An 18,908-nucleotide genomic window follows, 5' to 3' on the forward strand; every position below is an offset into this window, starting at 1 on the left:
GACTTGTTATGGAAGATGATCTTCATTGTGCTCTTGCAAAGACTGCCCCAAGAATTTTTGATCTGGTGAGAAAGAAGCAATCTCAACCTTTGCACTGACATTGCCTTTTTATGCATACTGTCGCAAAATGTAGCAATGTAGTTTACTGTTGTCATATTAGGACTGTTACCCATGCTACACCATGCTTCAAGACAAAATTTCATTTATTTGTAATTAGAAATAAATATTTCACAATATATAATTACATATTATTTTTGTGGTTAATCACTATGCTTTAATTCTGTTCAATTCGTAACAATAAAAATACATCCTGCATATCAGATATTTACATTACAATTCATAACAGTAGCAAAATTACAGTTATGAAATAGCAACACAAATAATTTTATCATTGGGGTCACTACAACTGTATTAAAGGGTTGTGGCATTAGGAAGGTTGAGAACCACTGCTCTAGAGCATAAGCTATGTCTTCTGCTTCATTGATTAACCTTCCAAAGTACTCAGTACAGTTGAAATACCTCCTTGACTGATACAGCATTAAAAAAGAATGAGCTTCTATGTTTCTGAATATTAAGATTTGCCTTTTTCCTCTTGATGTTATTTTAATGAAGGGTCAAAAATCATTTCTCTTATGATCCAAAATTTTACTTGTCTCCTTTCTCTCTAAACTACTGGCAATGTGATTGATGATGATATTTGTGTATGGTTCTGGTCTGGATGCCTTTAATAAGATATGTAACAGAAACAGGAAAAGTAAACTACAAAGACAAAGGGAAAATAGGAGCTACAGAAAAAGTACAGAAGGTAAACCAAAGGCTCTCAATATTAAAAAGGTGAAGGCAAAGAAAGGATAGTTAATTATTATCTATGGGATTGCCAAATTTATACAAAGGAAAAATGCAAACTTGGGCATTAAATCCAGGAACTCTAGAACTTTATTCTCAAAAGTAAATTTTACATATTAGATTCACCTTTGACTTCATGAAAAAGCTAGTAAATGTTTGAAATTCCTCTAAAAGTAGTAGAGTCTGAAAGATATAAATGGATACTCAACAGAATTAGACATACGCATGGCTGATACATTTCTACAATGACCTGGTTCTTCCAAAAAAAAACAACACTAAGATGTTATAGGGATGTTATGGTAAGATCCCCCAGATTTTAAAGGACTAGTGAAAGAGAATAAATACACCATTCTATAGTATACCCGGTAGTGCCCCTGTTGAGTGTAGATTATTGGGCTAGAAGGACCACAAGCTGGACACATTCCTTATGGCATCACAGAAAAGGTGTGTATTCATTTAAAAAAGAAAGTAAAATGCAGATTAAAATGAAACAAGGATGAAAAATTAAACATACATGACCAGAAACATTTAACATGAATTTTTTTATACTATAAATAAGTTTGCCTTTTAGCATAGCAAACCCTTTCTATAAATCTGTTTTAGAAGTAAGGTCTCCAGCATGCTTTAGCAAAGCTTTTGTTAAAACCGAAGTATATTGATAAACTGATTTAATATAGTTGAAAACATGCTGCAGTACTCTAGCTGGGCCCCCTGAAACCTTGTGTTAGAAAAACATCTATATAGCATTATAGAAAACATTTATTGTAATTTGTCATAAATGTTAAAAAATAATACTGTTATGCTCCCAACACTGTTGTCTTTGTTAGTGCATTATTACTATTTTATTCATTATTCATGTGGTTTGTTGTGCTTAGATGAATTATTCCTGATTTTACCATGATGTCCTGGGCTCTAATATCTTTTAAGTAAAAGATACTGAAACTATGGGTTGACTCAAAGGGTAATTGAGTGCATTTTAATATCCACATGTCCTATGAGCCAACATTGGAGAACCACATAATTATACTACAGGACATTGTTCCATTTGAATGCTCAATGATTACCTGAGTGAGGTTAGTGCAATTCTTGACTTGTGGTGCAGTACCATGAAATAAATGAGTCTTTACCTACAGACTGGGACTGTGAAATAAATATCAGTGAAACTCTAAGTAAATTTAGAATTCAACCTATTATTCAAGGTTCACAATTGTCATTACTTAAATTGCCTCCAATGTAACTAGGTCGCAGGTTAAAAAAAAAAGTTAAAAATTAAGCAACGCATGTGTGCAAGCACCCCTCCTGTGATAAAAGAAGGTAATAAAAGGGACATTTTGTATTATTCTTTCAATTCCCAAGGGTACTTGCATGTGTGTGTGTTTGCATGGGTGTGTGTGTGTGTGTGTGTGTGTGTGTGTGTTCTTCATTTGAGGAGGGAGAGTGCTTACCTCTTACTCTAGATCTTTGGTTTTGCAAATCTAAGATTTATAAAATACACTTAGGGAAGTGATTTGCATTTGACTACATGCACTGAAATCTTTAATCTAGACAGCTATTACTAAGATAATTGGCCATGAGAAAAAAATTGCTTTTAAAAGAAAAGGCCAAAAGATGAATGCTGAGATAACTGTAAGTAGAGACTGGACCCTAATCTCTTTTCTGCCTATAGTTAAGTCTATTATGCAAGGCAAGTCATTTAACCTTCTATGTTTTCCTTTTCAACTGTAAAACAAGGGTAATAATTAGCTGTTATAGCATAAAACTGTTATGTGGATAAAAGTCAATAAAGTATTTTGAAATTGTAAATGCTCTCTAAGTGTAGAATGTTACTGTTGCATACATGTCGACATCCAAATGTATACGGTAGAAAACTGGGAATTAATTATTTGAATTACAACAAAATTCTCTACAAGTACTTTAAATGGCAAGTGTGGTTTACAAATTCTACTGATACACCATTCACATACTTTCCAGGAGTATACCCCTTTTGCAAAAATATATCTACTTTTACTTGGAATAGTGAACTGCTCTTTCTTAATGGCAGAATTTGATTTCACTGACTCACAGAGTATATAACTTAGCAATAAGCTAGTGCTACTGAGCTTCACCCAGCATTTGTCAAAGCTTTAGCAGCTGAGAAAAGAATGGAGAACAAATAAATAAAAGGGAAAGGGAGGGAGAGGTGTGGCAGGAATCTGCCTCCCCACCTCATTTTTCAAGAGAAATGTGGCTATTATCTGTTTTATACTTGTAATTTCCTGGTAAGATGTAATTTGCAAAAAGTGTTTCATTGTACCTCCACCACATCCAAAAGCTTTGCAAGCTGAAGGAGAGAAGAATTTACCACCCCAAGATTTGCCTGTGTAGTATAAGGATAATTGTGAGCTGAAAGGAGATAGCATATATAAGAGAAGCTCAGAAAACTCAGAAGTTACCCTTTTGCAAAAGACATTTATATTAATAAAGGAAATCTCCATTTGTAAGTGGTGTCTCTCTGTACCAGGAAGTGAAGGAGCACTCTAAATTTATAGAAACTCTTATAGAGTAGGCATTACTTAAATCTACATAACATAACCCCTTTACAGTGCTTTGTCCCATCACTTTCCATAACTGGCTTTCTTCCCTCAACATCTTCCTTTGTCTTTAGCTGGTATTTAAGATGGTGTTGGAGAGTTACTCAATTAATCTTGGTATTTCCCATGTATACAGGAGGTGTACATGTTATTAAACTTTTGTCTTCGTTTGTTTTCCTCTTAGTGCTTTTATTATGGGGGTGGCAGTAATGGGGGTTTCCTCAGCCAGGAACTTAGATAGGTAGAGGTAAAATAATGTTTCCTCCCTTACAGAGCCAACTCTCTTATTTTTCAGATTAGAAACTGGAGTCCAGACAGGTGAAGCTATAGTCACTATTTGGTCTTGGCTAAAGCATGTTCATGACAGGCTATAAAAATATGTTGTTTACATGGTTGTATATTCAGCAGCCACTGACTGCAAAATGCCATTTTATTATCAACTTAATGGAGATAGATCTTATAGGAAGAATTTAAAAGAAATACCAGTTTTCCCCAAGGCCAGCCTTTTGCAAAAATTGTAAAGGAGTAAAGGCTGTCTTTAGTATCCTTTAGTTCTCTGTCTCTCCACCCACCTTCCAAGTTCCTGGTACTCTATTGTAGAATCCAATCCTCAGGAAAGAAGTACCTTCAACTACCTAAAAAGCTTCCTCCTCATTCATATACAGTGGTATATATTACCTAAGCCCTATGCTCCTAGAAAAGAGTGTTGATTAAGAACTACCCCTAACTTTCCCCACCCCTGAAATCCTTCCAGCCTTTTCTGTTATATGAAATGACCATGTAAAACAAACAAAAAAATAATCAAATTAAAAACTCTTTCTCATAAGATATTAGATAAGGCTCTCTGTTCAACAGGTAGTTGTGATTTACATCTTCTTCTGGAAATTAAATTCAAGTTATTCAAATAAATTTCAAAAATAAAAATTTAGCACACTAAACATCTATATCAAATTTTATTTTTTATCTCTTTTTGAAAACTAAGTGGTAAGACAATTCTCTAATTTCCTAATGAGAAGCAGATACTTGTAACTACTGTTAGTAAGGAACCAATTCCAGTAGAATTTGATTATTTCTAAGTATCGTTCTACTTATCCATCACTCTGATTATGGTGATGACAGTTAAAAAAAATGATAGATGTTAAATTAGTAAATAAAAATCATACTTTAAAGAAACATCTAGCCCTGGCCAGTTTGGCTCAGTGGTTGGAGCGTCGGCCTGCGGTCCGGAGAGACCCGGGTTCGGTTTCCGCTAAGGGCATGTACTTCGGTTGCAGTTTGTCCCCGGCCCTGGTTGGTCGTGCGGGTGGCAGCCACTCGATGTGTCCCTTCACGTGGATGTTTCTCTCTCTCTCTCCTTCCTCTCTCTCCCTCCAACTCTATCTGTACAAAAAATGGAAAAATATCCTCGAGTGAGGATAAAAAAAAAAAAAAAAGAAAAGAAACATCTAAATCCCAGAAAGACTATCATTCATCATTCATGGCAAAGTTTATTCCAGTTTGAAAGTAGGATCTGTAGTGCCTAATAGGATGTCAAAAAACTCAAGGTAATTTTCCAATCATTTGGCCCAATAATAATTACTGCTAAGTAAAACAATGTGCCTGGCACTGTGCTATATGCTTTACCATGTCCCACTTATTCCTCATGACCCACATATGAGACAGGTGCTATTATTATCATCCTTATGTTACAGATGAGAATACTGGTACAGGGAGGTTGTGTGAATATATTGCCTGAATCGGAGCCAATAAATGGCAGAGTTAGTATCAAAGCCAGACATGTCTGAATCCAGAGTCCAGGCTCTTAACTGCAGTGCTACACTGCCTAATTCTCTAGGAGAGTAAGGCAAACAATGTAAAAAGAGTTATCCGGTTTTTAGTTTTATATTTTAATGAATATAGTGTCATTAAGACAAGCTTCTAGAACTGTTCTGATGGCGTGTATGTGCTAGAAAATCATAAAAGGAGAAACATATGTAACAAAAATAAATTAGTAAAAACTTTCAAATAAAATGGGAATCATCTGACCATTTGAAAATAACATTATATTACATCTTTTACCAGGTTTGGTTTAGTATACACATGGCATATAAAAAAAGGAGCTGTTTTCATTTGGTACATAATATTCAGTGAAGACCTAATACAGCAGAAGTATAATGTCTAGTTATATTTAAGGTTTTGTTCAGACTTCCATGAAAAGCCAGTTTAATATAACAAGTTGGTATATATGAAATCATCTTTTTTGTGTGTGATAAGTACTATTTTATTTTTTTATCGTTGAAAGAAGTACAGATGTCCCTCCCTTTTCCTCCCATTGACCCCTTCTTTCCTGTTCTCACTCCCTTCCTGCTTTCCTCAAACTAATGTCTGCCAATGGACACAGACATGACATCAACTCTTAATGATTTTTCTTAATAAATTATTAAATGGAAATTGGTTTAGCCTGTTTGTTGTTATAATTGAGTGGAAACTATAAAATATTTTTATTTCTGAAACTTGTCAAAACACATTAAAATATAGGTATATAGAATTTCTCAAAAATAAATCTTAAATAGACCGTAGTGTTTCACTTTTATTGTGTCAACTGTTCTTTGTAGTTTTCATATACATTTTGTGTGTTAGATGTCAGTGTAGTGTAGAAGTTAAGAGGCAAGGCTCTAAAAACACACCACCAGTTTCTAACTCTCTGACCTTGGGTAAGTTACTTAACCTCTCAGTGCCTCTCTTTCTCATTTGAAAAATGGGAACCATAAAGTGACCATCATAATATAATACATATTAAGTGTCTGGAACAATTCTTGCCATGTGGTAACTGATTAATAAATGTAAGTCATCATCATCAAGCTACTTTACAGATAATAATTATAGAGATCTGAATTAAAATACAGAAATGAATATGCTCTGATTACAACTGCTGGGGGAGGAAGAATTTTTTCTTAACCTTTCTAGGTTATTTTGGCTAGTCCAATAATTAAGTCTACATGAGACAGATTAACAAGAGAAAATAACAAAATGTCATTAATTCCGTATATATGGGAACTCCACCTACATGAGAGGTTTAGAGATAGAAGGAAAAACAAGGTATATGACATTCTGAGCTAAGGGAGAGGTAAGATGACCTGAAGCTTCAGAGGAAAGGAGGGTAATTTTCAGGATGACAAGGAGAGCAGATGTTCAGTAATTAGAAGTTTGCCCTGCCCCATGGATAGGTCATAAAAAGTTATTTCTGGTGATAACTCTTATTATGAGCAAGGCTCCAAATTTAAAATCTCCAGGGAGAGGTTTAAATGTTTCTCTTGAGGCTGCAGGGTCTCCACTGCCTTCAGCTCAAAACAATTTACATGGCCAAGTGGCACATCTTTGGGAGGCCTGTTCTGAACCCCCTTCAGAATTATGTGATGGCCTTCTGCTGTCTTGCATGTTTAATTTTCCTCAAACAGAAAATTCATGATTTTCAGTGTGGATGGCAAGAAACCCCTAGGCATATAATACCAAGTGGTGGTTCTCGTACTTGCAGATATGAAGGAATCGAATAGTAGGAGAAAAGGGAGAAAAAGTCCAATACTGAGTGTATTCAGACCTTTTCCTCTGCCATATGTGACCCTTATTACTACCCTCAGCCCCTCTCAGCAGCAACAGTAAAATTGCTAGGAAAGGTCAGTTCAAGCTAGAAACAATATTTCTAAATAAAGCAAACTGTATTTTGAATTGAAAACTACAACAAACCATTATGTTTTTCTGAAACTTACTATTAATTTTAACTGAGGCATAGACCAAAGCAAAGTTATTTTTTCCAAAGCAAATAAAAACAAAAGAGAGAACCCACAAATGACCTCCCCAAAGAAACGAAAAACACAAGTAATGAGTAGTAACCCAAACAACTACAAAACAATATCTTATTTGCAACTAGTAAACCAAAATAAAACTTTCTTACAACCCCTATATAATTGTAAGCTTTTTGAGGGTAGGTTTGGATCATTCATTGACACATATGTTTATATATGATCTCTAAAAATATTTAGAGTAGTGCTAGCTATACATTTTGTTTTCAATTTCTGCTTTTTTTTTTCAGTCCTCACCTGAGGATACTTTTCCATTTACTTTCAGACAGAGCAGGAGAGAGAGAGAGAGAGAGAGAGAGAGAGAGGAGAGAGAGAGAGAGAGAGAGAGAAACACTTATTTAAAAGAGACCCATCAACTGGTTGCCTCCCTCATGACCCCCACCAGGGCCAAGGACCAAACCGCAAACAAGTTACGTGCTCTTGACCAGAATTGAACCCGTGACTCTTTGGTCCACAGGCCTATGCTCTAAGGGCTGGGCCATACTGGCCAGGGCCAATTTCTGCTTTTTGAATTGAACATGGCTCGAGTCCCTCTCTACTAAATTCGATTTCAAAAAAAATTATAATACAAACTTCCAACTATTTTTAATGTTTATATATTACGACTAAGATCATTCAATGTGAATAAGAAGTTGGGAGCTCTGGTACTGTGGCATTTATTGTACATAAGTCAGGCAGTTCAAGCTTATGTTGTTCAAATTTAACAATTCAGTACACAAAGTACTTTTTCTTTTTTCCACCAGGAAGAATTCATGTTCCCTAACTAGAAAAAATTAATGTTCCCACATTTTGACATAAACATTTACCCTTATATTAAGCATAAAAGGCTTTTCTTATTGTAAACAGAAAAAAATTCCACATACCCTTCTTAAAATGTTATATGTAAATGTTGGGCTTGGACACCGGGAACTTAATCAAAACCCCATGTTGCTTCAGGGTAGTTTTATGTGAAATGCAATTTCCATTGTATCGAAATCTCCATCCAGTAAATATTTATTTATTTTCAAAATTGCCAAGGTATTTGAAAAGTTTAATTGGTTTATACACAAGAACTAGAGAAAGAAAAATTTGCTTTCAGAAGACATTTACATGTATTTATTCTGTCCATGTAGAATACTTCTTTCAAGTGATCAAGAAATTTAATGTGAAGTTAACCCATTCCAGATTTGTTTCTAATGACCAAATTAGAAGAAAAGTAATCATTAATTAATTCATCACTTTGATCACTGTACCTTTTTTCTCTGATTTATCGGAAACTTTTCCTCCAATTGGAGAGTAAGTAGTATCCATGGATTCGGTCCCTCTGTTCCCTTTGCTAACTCCATTTTCATAGAGCTGTCCTTCAAATGGTTGCAACTGCCAAGTCAGGCCGAACAAATGTACTGCTGCAAGAAAACAAGCCATACATGAACTTATTCCAGACTCCCTGAGGTCTGTAAACCAGCGGTTCCTTTGCACCTAAAATGTCTTGATCAGTTTTCTTTCTTTCTTTCTTTCTTTCTTTCTTTCTTTCTTTCTTTCTTTCTTTCTTTCTTTCTTTCTTTCTTTCTTTCTTTCTTTCTTTCTTTCTCTTTTTTAAATCCTCAATCGAGGATATATATATTTTTTCCATTTGCCTTCAGATAGAGTTAGGGGGAAAGAAAGAGAGAGAAAGAGACACATCGATTGGTTGCCTCCCACAGAACCCCGACCAGGGTCAGGGACTGAAATGCAACCGAAGTTCTTGCCCTTGACCAGAATCCAACCCACGACTCTTTGGTCCATGGCCAGACGCTGTAACTGCTGAGCCACACTGGCCAAGGATCTTTAAAAAAAAATGATATATATATATATATATATATATATATATATATATGTGTGTGTTTATTGATTTTCTTAGAGAGAGAGGAAGGGAGAGAGAGATAGAAACATCAATGTGAGAGGGAAACATTGATTGGCCGCCTCCTGCACACCCCCCACTGGGGATCGAGCCCACAACCTAGTCATATGCCCTGACCAGGAATCTTACTGAGACCTCTCAGTCCATGGGGCGATGCTCAACCCACTGAGCCACACTGGCCGGGCTTGATAAATTTTTTATAATTAGGCCAAGCAACTTGAATTATATATCTACATCATACCTGTAGCCACCTTTCTAAGTAGCTGTTATTAAAATTTTGAAGATTGGAAGCTGGAGTATGACTTAAACAACTACAATAGAATTGGACTCTGCTCCTCAGTGCTGCAACTCCTTTCTTTTACATTTCCCTTAGTGGCATACCTTTAGTTGGCATATCATAACTACAGAGTAATGGTAAACAGGCTATTCTGAGAATGTAGGAGACCTCCACTATGCTTCTGATTTAATTCAGTTCAGCAAATATTTCCTGAGTGCCTAGAATACATAAGATCCTACGATAGCTGCTGCAGATGTTAAAATCTAGATGCATATTAGAATAGGAGTTGGAAGTAATACAAGTATAAAAGAGCTATAATATAATGCAAAATAATTGGCATGATACAAGTTCAAATTGTTATCAGAGGATTAAACAATACTCAGTGTTGATCACCATGTAGGAAAATGAGTACTCTCATACACTCTTGATGAGAGTGTTTTTAAAAAATCACCTTTTAGGAGGGCAATGTGGCACCATTTAAAAAAAAAATATATCCTAAAATCTTGGTTTACCCTTCTAGCCAACAATTCAATTTATATGAATTAACTATGAATGCATGTCAAATTACAAAGCTATTAATTGTAATATTTAAAATCAAGTACCAAGTTATGATCAATTTAAATATTCATCAAAAAGAAATTAATTAAATAACTGGTGATATTATAAGTAATACAAGATTATATGGATAGCAAATCACATTTAAGAAGACTAGGTAATGGCATGGTAAATATTTCTAATGCATCAAATGAAAACCATCAGGGTACTAAACAGTATGAATAGTATGATCTAGTGTGTGTGTGTGTGTGTGTGTGTGTGTGTGTGTGTGTAAATGTGTTGAGGACTGAAAAAAAGGGCTGGGAGAATATACGGCAACACAATAACAGCATGGAGGGGTTTTATTTTATTTTTTTTATGATTTCTGTATTGTCTGTTTTTTTCCAATGAATATGTGTGATGTTTGCCATATGGGGAAAAATAAATTTTTGTTGTTAAAAGAAATGGATAAAAGGAACAATAGATTAAAATTGGCTGGGCTGATCAGGGATGATATAATGATGGACCTTGAATGATGTGTAGGGTTTTAACAGGTAATGGTAATAGGTGAGACAAGGGGGCAGGTTGTGCAAAAAATGACTTTGTAAAGCACCAGATGTCTTTGAGGCAAAGGAAATTGCTGAGACTGGGTCTGAGTTTAGCTATGTGTAGATGGTAGTGGAAGTTAATGCTGGAAGAGTAGATTAGGGCTACATTATGGAGGACACTGAATGCCACACTTAGATATTTGGATTCTATTTACTAGGAAACAAGCAGGCATTGCTATTTTCTGAACAGAATAGTGGTATAATCAGTTTACTTTAGGTAGATTAACTTTATAACAATGGGGAGCACTGATGGTTTCTAGGGAAATAAATTATATCATCAGAGCACCCTTCATAGAAAGATAAATCCCATAGTAGTGGGGAGAAGGATGAATAGGAGGCCTAAAGATTTGACAACAACACGTATTGCAAAGATATTACAATAATCTAGGTGAGAAATGAATGTCTCAAGTAGAGCAATGGCAGTGTGAATGCAAAGAAGGTGATTCCATAAGGAGAAATTGCATGAATGTTATCTCAGTATTTGGCAACAAGCTCTGCATCTGTGTGCATGCCCACTTGTGTGTGTGTGTGTGTGTGTGTGCGCGCGCCTACATGCTCATGCTTACATATAGTTCTGTGAGAGTGAGCACAGGAAGAAGTGAGGGAAAGAGAGAAATCCAAAATGGTTAAGGTTTTGAGACTAACTGAAAGCATTGTGGAACCATTGATAGTTAGGGAATTCCACACTTAGTCCAGCACTAGCTGCAAATTGTTGGTGCTGGACATATGTTTGTTAACTGATAATTAGTTGGTTTTGGGCAGCATGGGGTGATGGGAAGAATACAATGAATTCATCTTTGGAGATGCTGGGTTCCAGGGATCGATGGGTTATCCACATAATCGTGGTAAACATAGGCTTGGAGGTCTGAAGTTCTGGAGAAATATTAAAGCTAGAACAAGACTGCAGAATCATATATGCACAGAGACAACAATTGAAGTTGCCAGAGTGAATGAAGTAACTGAGGGAAGAAAATGTTAGGAGAAAACAGTGCTTAGGATAGAAGTTGATGAAATCCTTTTATTAGTTTTCTCATTGCAATTTTCAACATCAATCAATAGGGAAAAAAAGTGCATCTGTTCATAAGCCATTTCATATTTTTCTTTATGTGCTTAGGCAGAATGAAAGGGGCTAATTTGTATGTCTAACAGTCATATATAGTATATGAATTAACAACTCAGACAGGAAAACCAGCCAGATAGCCTGTTTAAGAATCTTTTACTCACTTTTAGTTGAAGCTAAAGATATTTCTAACACCTACCTTCTAATGTATTGTTTAAAATTTTAAGCATTTAATTGGTTTATTTAAATTTCTTTGGATTAAAGTCAGTGCTGCCTAATGAATTTCTATTTCAATTATTAGAAACAACTGAAACTCAGATAATAGTGGTTCTAAGTAAGGTACATTTTCCATGCTAATAAAGATATATTAGTGACATCTCTCAGATTATCTTGCCAAAGGACTCAAAATATAGTTGATTTAACATACTTGTTCCATTTAAAGCTGTTTATCAGATTTATAGAAAATGTGGTCTATTCTGCCCCAGAAATACTTTGAATATGATGGATATTAAACACTATTGAGAATGTGTTTGATTCCTTCAATTCAGTTACTTTTGTGAATTAGAAGAGCCATGAGGAACAAAAGGCTTAGTTGTTCTAATGTTGAAGATCAAGGGGGCTATTTTATATACTTTATTTAAGTTAAGCTTATTTCCTGGGGGCACTCAAAAATGAGAAAGAAAATGCATGGCTGAGAATCACCTTGAAATAAATAGAAGGACTGAGCCAATAATCCTGTTGTCTCTGTGTTCTGACTTCACAAACTGGCCACCAACAAATTACGAGTAGAAAGAAAGCAACAAAACTAAAATCACAAATACCAAAACATATACCTAAAAATAAGGATTGCTGGTAATAGTAGATCTAATACATATGCTCCTGACCTCAAGCAAAGTCAAAGTTTTTTTTCCTAAAGACAAACATAAAAATATAGATCCTCAATGAGTAGAGATGGACACTACCCAGATCTCTCAGAGAGTACTTTACTGAAATTCAATGGCTGGACAGAATGCATATGCCTATTTAGATATTCCAGAAGTAATGTCATTTCAGCTGATTAAGAATGGTAGTCCCAAGCTGAGCCCTGTACATTTTACAATTATTATTCTTTCTGTTTTATCCAAGTAAAAATAGCTATGCTTTGAAATTATAAATGTATTACAAAGTTAAGGTAACAAATGGATTATCTTGCTGTCCCCAATTGTCAAACTTAATCAAATACCTGGACTCTCAAGGCAGCCTGACTCCAGGAGCACAAGTTCTTAACTTGCACATTTCTATAGGCTGCACCTCCATGTCTCTCAGCTGTCATTTCTCTGTATTCTCTGTTAGAATGTAAGACGTTGTTACTCTTAAGGCAAAATACAGCTTTGTTTTCAAGGAATCCATCTTGCATTTCAAAATGCAAACATATTCAGCCAAGGATGCTATATTGATTTGTTGTGAACATTTTTTGGTGTTATTGCCTAATTCCAATAAATAAGCCTATTCAGAAAATGTGAACTCTGTCTCACAAATAAAGTCATGCCCATTATGGATGTCATATGTTTCAAATCACGCTGAAACAAAAGCATGCAATATTTTATCACGACAATTTGTTTTTTCTTTTTTTCACAATTTTGCCCCCCCCCCACCAGTACCCTTATATATCTTGCTTCATATTCCCTCAGGCTAAGAAACTCTACTACTATTGTATTTTACTTCCAAAGCTTGTCAAAGCTACAGATCTATTTGTATGTTGGACAGTTCCCTTTCTGAAAAATATACCAAGTATGTTACCCAGATGGTGACCCCTGATGACTTCAGTCTTTTGAGTTAACTCCTAAGGGAAGCAATCTCACCAGACTCATACTTTGGTGGACATCGTGTGAAGCTAGATGCTTTTGCAATAAGAAACATCACTGCAACAATAAATGCTACTTGAAAAATGGGGACACCTGTAATACTGTCAACAATAAAAAATATATTTAATTATAAAAATTAATGCTACTTGAACTCAATACAGTGACTGATAAAATGATAGAAACCAGGTTATCTTTCCATCCTAAAATAAATACCATTCTCATTACATTAAACATCAAACTGGTATATGAGTGAACTATATAGCCTTTAGATAAATCAGCTTCTGGTCTTGGTTTTATCTTGGTAATAACCATATTACATACAGAATTGAAAACCATTGCTTTTCAGAGAAGCACTTTTCAAGAACTAAATAAAGGAAGTAATGCATGTTCATTTATGGTATCTCACTTTTGCCTCACCAGTTTCATTCAAGTTTTCTTTTTTTTCCCTAGGGTTATACATATACATTTTCTACTAAAATATTATCTATACTTGCACTACATCATGAGCATACATTAAACATACTTAAACAATCCTTTTCTTTTTATTTAGTTATTAATTACTTATTTATTTTCATTAATTTATTTTTGTTACAGATGTTTCTCCTTTTCCCCAATTGACACTCTCCTCCATCACCCTCTTCTGAGGTTTGTCAGTCTGTACCCTACTTCTATGTCTCTGAGTCTTTTTTTGTCATTAGTCTATTTTATCCATTATATTCTGCAAATAAGTGAGATCATATGGCATTTATCTTTCTCTGATTGCTTTTTTCACTTAGCATAATGCTCTCCAGTTCCTTCCATCTCATCTCAAAAGATAAGAGATCTCTCTTACAGCTGCATAGTATTCCATTGTGTATATATACCACAGTTTTTTTATCCACTCATTTACTGATGGACACTTGGGTTGTTTCCAGATCTTAGCAAATGAATACAGTGCTGCTATGAACATAGGGGCACATATATTCTTTCTGATTGGTGTGTCAGGCTTCTTAGGATATATTCTTAGAAATGTGAATCACTGGGTCAAATGGCAGATTAATTTTTAGTTTTTTGAGGAAACATCATATTGTTTTCTATAGTGGCTGCACCAGTCTGTATTCTCCCCATCAGTGTACTAGAGTCCCCTATTCTCCACACCCTTGCCAACACTTGTTGTTTGATGATTTATTGATGGCGGCCATTCTGACAGGTGTGAGGTGATACTTAATAGTCATTTCAATTTACATCTCTGTGATGATTAGTGATGTTGAGCATTTTTTCATATGTTTCTTGCCATTTGTATGTCCTTTTTGGAGAGGTGTCTATTTAGGTCCTCTGCCATTTTTTAATTGGGTTCTTTGTCTTCCTTTTGTTGAATTGTATGAGTACTCTATATGTTTTGGAAATTAACCCCTTATCTAATGTATTGTTGGCAATTATGCTCTCCAACATAGATACAACAACTAAGGCAAGAAAATAAAAAAAAATAATAAATGATCCTTTTCAAAGCAATGTGAATAGAGTCAATATGGCTTTGAGATCTCTTTCAAGCATTTTTAAAAGCTTGAAAAGCTGTTGTGTTGGGTATGGGTAAAATTTCTTTTGAAAAAAACAAACTTCACTATTTTTTTTAAATAAGCAAAAAAAAGGGGGAGCATTTTATCTTTAAAAGTTTTATATAACATATTTTTCAAGTCTGCCACAGTGAAAGAGTAAAATTAAAGACTAAGACAGCACAACAGAGGCAATGAGGACACCTTTTTTGTCCCACCACATGTTTGAAACTCTGTATTTCCTCTTCTAAATGAAATGAATTCTTCTCTATTGCAGCATAGTTTTTTAAAAAAAATTTTTGGCCTTAGTACAGTCCTAGTTTTATCCAAGGCTATGAAAGATTCTATTAGGGTAATAAATCATTTTAATATCCCAGTTCTATATTATATTATGTTAAAACCTTCATTTACTATATATTTTATATTCTAAGGCTGCAGCAATATTTATAAATACCACATCTATTTAGGTACTTTAGTGCAGGTTTAATATATAATCTTCATTTTCGGTTGCTTAACAGGCCCATCTGTGTATTCTTTATCAGACTGACACAATTATTTAGTGTTTTTATCTCAAGACACAGCACCAATAAGTGCTCTCCATAACTCAAATCTTACTTACTTTTGTATTATTATTTGCTTTGTGAAGTCATGAGGAATAAGCAGTACAGTAATAGGATAAATTTTTCCCCCAAAAAACCAACATAATGAATACAGCAGAAATATCAATTTAGCCAGGAATCAGCACTTTTGATTATTGTTTAAAATTTTCTTTTTCTTTTCCATTTTACTTTGTTTCTGCTTACTGAAGTCTCCCTTTTGTTATGATCCAAATCACTACCTATCACTCTATCATTCTTGATGATGGAAGTCTCTTAGATTCCTAAATAGTCTCATACCTTTTTTTCTGGTTGAAGTGTTTATAATATTCAGATACTTTTTAAAAGCTTCAAATAACACTGTTGACTATGGAGACTGCGAAATAGATCTACGAAGAAGCTCTCTCCTCCTCTTACCCATTACCCATGTGCCCTCTATGTATTTACAATTTTTAAGTGGAGGTGTATGCATTGATTTACGTCCTTGACCCCTGGTAGCTGATACTCTGAAACACACTTTTTGATGTTGTCTTAGCCATAACTAAATATATATTCTTCTGCACACTTTTAGATTTTAAAATTTAAAAACCCTGATTATTCACAGTTAACATAGAAGAGTGGGGCTTATATGACTTTGGGGAGTCAGAAAATATATTAGAGAAGGTGGAAAACAAATGAGTGATAGAAAACTATGGCTGAGTATATATTAAGCTTTCTTTTTTTAAAATTTTTTTTATTGATTTTAGAGAAAGAAGAAGGAAGAGGGAGAGAGAGATAGAAACATCAATGAGAGAGATCATCGATTGGCTGCCTCCTGCATGTCCCCCACTGGGGATCGGGTCCACAACCTGGATATGTGTCCTGACTGGGAATCGAACTGGCAACCTCTTGGTGTAAGGGTCGATGCTCAACCACTGAGCCACACTGGCTGGACTACTTAGCCTTCTTGGTTGACTAATAAAATTTGATCAAATGGAGAGATACAAACAATATAGTGGACATTATATGACCCAGTTTTTTCTGGGTTCTCTGAGGTGGCATCATGACAGTATTCTTCTGGAAGAGTCAACAATGTTTGGGCTTGATCCATAATCAGGATCCTCAAACCTTCTGCTCCTTACATGTAATAATTATTTGTTGGCTATTATGTACTACACACAGTCCTAAGCGCTGAGGATGTAAGTGTAACTACTTGATTATAAAAACCCTTGCCCTCCTGGAGCTTACACTCCATCTAAAGGGAGGCAGCTGTCATACGATATTAAGCCTGGTCAATTCTCTCCTTAAGCTAGCTTTTGCAAAACGATCTTGTAAGTGGAGAAAGTTGAAAAGTCATGTGCCCATTACATCCTCTGTTTTCCTGCTCTAGAAGGGGTTTGTGTAGTTATGTTTTCCTGGAGAGAGCAATGTAGAGGGACTCAAGTCTCTGTGATAACTGTAGCTGCCACTTCACACATCTGTATAGCACAATAAAACAGAAAATAACAAAAAAGGCTCACTTAATGTCCTAATTCCAAATCCTTGACTTAATTTAGATTAGACATTCATTTCTCTCCTTACCCCCAGTAACATCCCCCAAAGCCACTCATTTTCTTTATTTTTTAGTTAAATTTTTTTCAATTACAATTTATATCCAATATTATTTTGTATTAGGTTCAGGTGTCCAGCTATTGGTTAGGAAATCATATACTTTGTAAAGTATTCCCGCTGATATTTTTAGTATCAAACTGACACCATCCAAGTCATTACAATATGATTGACTACATTTCCTATACTGTACTTTACATCCACATGACGTTTCTGTAACTACCAATCAGTACTTCTCAATCTCTTCACCTTTCTCACCCATTCCCCTCTCTCCTCTCAAAGCTGCTCATTTTCTTTTCTCCATCATCACGATCACTAAGGTTTGGAAGTTCTAGATTTTGGGTTCTTTTAGTAAAAGTTTTACCGAAGTTAGATCTTCCCTAAGATTTGAGGGTTTTTAAATCTCAAGATAAGATATGAGGTTGCCATTATATCTTAGTAGAGTGCACTTTCTAGAAAGGTTTGCAGAAAGTGGTTAGAGCTCCATTTTATGAGACATAGCAGAGTTCTCACATAGCCATATAATATGCAAATGGTCCCAAGAAAATTTTTTGCTAAGTTACACACCACGAGTATGTATTCCTGGGTGATGGATTCAATGACCTGTGCAGGTAATAAAATCTGTCTGTAACATAATAAAATCATGGTATGTTAGAGCTCAAAAGACCACAGATTGGTAGACTATACTTTGGAAAAGAGGGAGGGAGTAACTTTACAGTGGAGAAACTTGGCAAATACTACCTCAGCTGAGTGATCAAGGTCAACATCACCAGTGATAGCATGTATCCTTGATATGATGTGATAATAATGGCACCTCTGTGGTCTTCCTTCTCCAAACCCATAACCCCAGTCTAAACATGAGAACAACTTTGGCAAAGCTCAAGTTGAGGGATATCCTGCAAAAAAACAAAACAAAATAAAACTGACCAGTGCTATTCAAAATAGTCAAGGTCATCTAGAAAACTGTCACAGACTAGAAGATGTTAGGGGGACATGACACAATGTAATATCCTATCCTGGATGGGATCTTGGAATAGGAAAAGGACATTGGGAAAAACTGGTAAAATCTGAATCAAGTGTCAAGTTCAGTTAATAGTAATTATCAATGTTGGTTTCTTAGTTGTGACAAATGTACCATGATGATATAGAATGTTGATAATAGGAGAAACTAAATGAGATATGGGTAATTCTCTGTACTATCTGCAAGTTTTTTGAAATCTAAAGTGTTCTTAAATTAAGAGCTTATTTTAGAAAATGAAAAGATCATAAACCAACCATTTGGCTCAATCTCCTCATTTTGCAGAAGGGGAAACTAAAAGTTAGAGAGAGGAAGTGCTTTGCCCTGGGAAACACAGAAAATAGCTTCTCTCTTATTCAGGATGCACAAAGGGTGTGGTCTATTTCTTCTATTCATTGACATTTAGTACTGAGGAGATTTGACTGGAATATTGGGTTAATGAGGCCAATGTTATAGGTTAATTTTCTTTTATCCTCACCTAAGGACATTTTTATATTCATCTTCAGGTAGAGTGGGAGGGAGAGAGGGAGAAAGAGAGAGAGACACATCAAGTGGTTGCCACCCACATGACCCCAGCCAGGGCCGGGGACAAACTGCAACCAAGGTACGTGCCCTTAGTGGGAATCAAACCTGGGACTCTCTGGTCCAAGAGCCAACACTCCAACCGCTGAGCCAAACCGACCAGGGCTATAGGTTAAATTTTAATGTAAACCAGTTG

The 18,908-nt window shown here is 35.3% G+C and overlaps 1 protein-coding gene across 3 annotated transcripts in view; it reads right to left on the minus strand.

Annotated features, from left to right (window-relative positions):
• Window positions 1–18,908, minus strand: part of TENM1 (teneurin transmembrane protein 1) — an 883,219-nt gene that overhangs the window by 426,478 nt on the left and 437,833 nt on the right. For 2 of the 3 annotated variants that reach the window (XM_036271240.1, XM_036271238.1), the window contains exon 6: window positions 8,488–8,640. In XM_036271240.1, the coding sequence (XP_036127133.1) occupies window positions 8,488–8,640 (153 nt within the window). The remainder of the gene's footprint in view (window positions 1–8,487; window positions 8,641–18,908) is intronic. The other variant, XM_036271239.1, reaches the window with a different exon arrangement.

Source organism: Molossus molossus, unplaced genomic scaffold, assembly GCF_014108415.1.
Source record: "Molossus molossus isolate mMolMol1 unplaced genomic scaffold, mMolMol1.p scaffold_m16_p_2, whole genome shotgun sequence".
Classification (NCBI taxonomy): Eukaryota; Metazoa; Chordata; class Mammalia; order Chiroptera; family Molossidae; genus Molossus; species Molossus molossus.